Raw genomic sequence first — 1,266 nt, forward strand, 5'->3', positions numbered from 1 at the left:
CGATATGGCATGCGAGAATTGAATTATCAGGCCAGTTAATTACTAGGATTGCTGTGTATATCGCTGTAACATCGCAGGGTTATCTGAACAAAAATTTGCAAGATGCAGGGGATGGTAGCTTCATCCCTCTAAAATACCGAACTGCTAGCAACAGAAAATTTCAACATGAAACTAATACGCCGGAAATTCGAAGCTAGCATACCGGCGTAATTCAGCGTGTAGGACAGGCCGTTGCAGCCGCGCGCCTTGACGCCAAGGCGCAGGTAGGGCCGCTGCCTGAGGTCGAGGAGGTGGCGCACCCTGGCCGCCGCGGCCTCCGTCAGGGTGAGCGCCTGCTTCCGGGCGGCCGCCCCCGCTCTCTGCCCCGCGGCCCTCAGCGCGGACGACGACATGGTTCGCCGGCGCGGCGCAGGTACGCACGATTCGTCTCGGCAGGAAGAGCCTTGCACGGCAGGATTACGCCGGGGCGCGCCTGGATCTTCTCCCTCCTGGCGCGGCTGCTCTCCTTCCGAGGCCTCCGGTCGAGGGCGCCGGCGGCAGCGGCAGCGGCGCGGCTGGATCGGCGGTGCCGGTGCGCGCTGGCGTGGAGCCGGGGCTAATCCCTTTCGACGAATGGACGGACGGACGAATTGGGACGGACGGAGGCGTCTGGAAACTGCCCAGGTTATTGGTTCCTCTGGGCCAGACCCATTCGGCCCATCAACTTTGGATTTAGTACTTTTTTTTAGCTGCCTGCCACTTTATAGGTTTTTCTTCAACATTTCTTTGGTGCCAGAAATTCATAGGAAAATCAAACTTTGACACGCTCACCATTGTGCGTGCCGATTTAGCTGCCTCGGTGTCTCAAGCTCCGCGGCAAGTTTGCCTTCGCCACCGGCTTAAACATCACTCCCTTTATTTTGGTGAATAAGGCACACATACATTTTGAAATCGTGTCTGACCATCAGTTTAACAAATAAAACGTGGGTTATGTGAGACAAAAGTTTTTATGGTATAATTTTGAAGTCACGCAATTCATGTATTGCTAGTCTAAATGATGATCAAAGCTAAACATTAACATACGTGCACGCCTTATTGGAAGAGAACTGCGATGCACACGATGCATTCACACAGGAGAAGTCACTCAGGGCCTGTTCTTTTGGACGGCTGAAGAAATAAGCTGCCTTCCCCGGGCTTAAAAAAAAGCCGTTTTCTAAATTTGATGAGGCTTATAAATTAGTTATCCCATAACTTGTTCGGAAGCCGCAGTGAACTAGAGTGACGGCT

At 52.9% G+C, this 1,266-nt stretch overlaps 1 protein-coding gene across 1 annotated transcript in view; it reads right to left on the bottom strand.

Annotated features, from left to right (window-relative positions):
• The window catches only part of LOC119294880 (iron-sulfur assembly protein IscA-like 1, mitochondrial), a 2,913-nt gene extending 2,286 nt beyond the window's left edge, over positions 1 to 627 (bottom strand). The window contains exon 1 of the mRNA XM_037573157.1: positions 203 to 627. Coding sequence (XP_037429054.1) covers positions 203 to 392 — 190 coding nt within the window. The 5' untranslated portion in view covers positions 393 to 627. The remainder of the gene's footprint in view (positions 1 to 202) is intronic.
• Positions 628 to 1,266: the final 639 nt, after the last annotated feature.

This window comes from Triticum dicoccoides, chromosome 4B (assembly GCF_002162155.2).
Source record: "Triticum dicoccoides isolate Atlit2015 ecotype Zavitan chromosome 4B, WEW_v2.0, whole genome shotgun sequence".
Classification (NCBI taxonomy): domain Eukaryota; kingdom Viridiplantae; phylum Streptophyta; class Magnoliopsida; order Poales; family Poaceae; genus Triticum; species Triticum dicoccoides.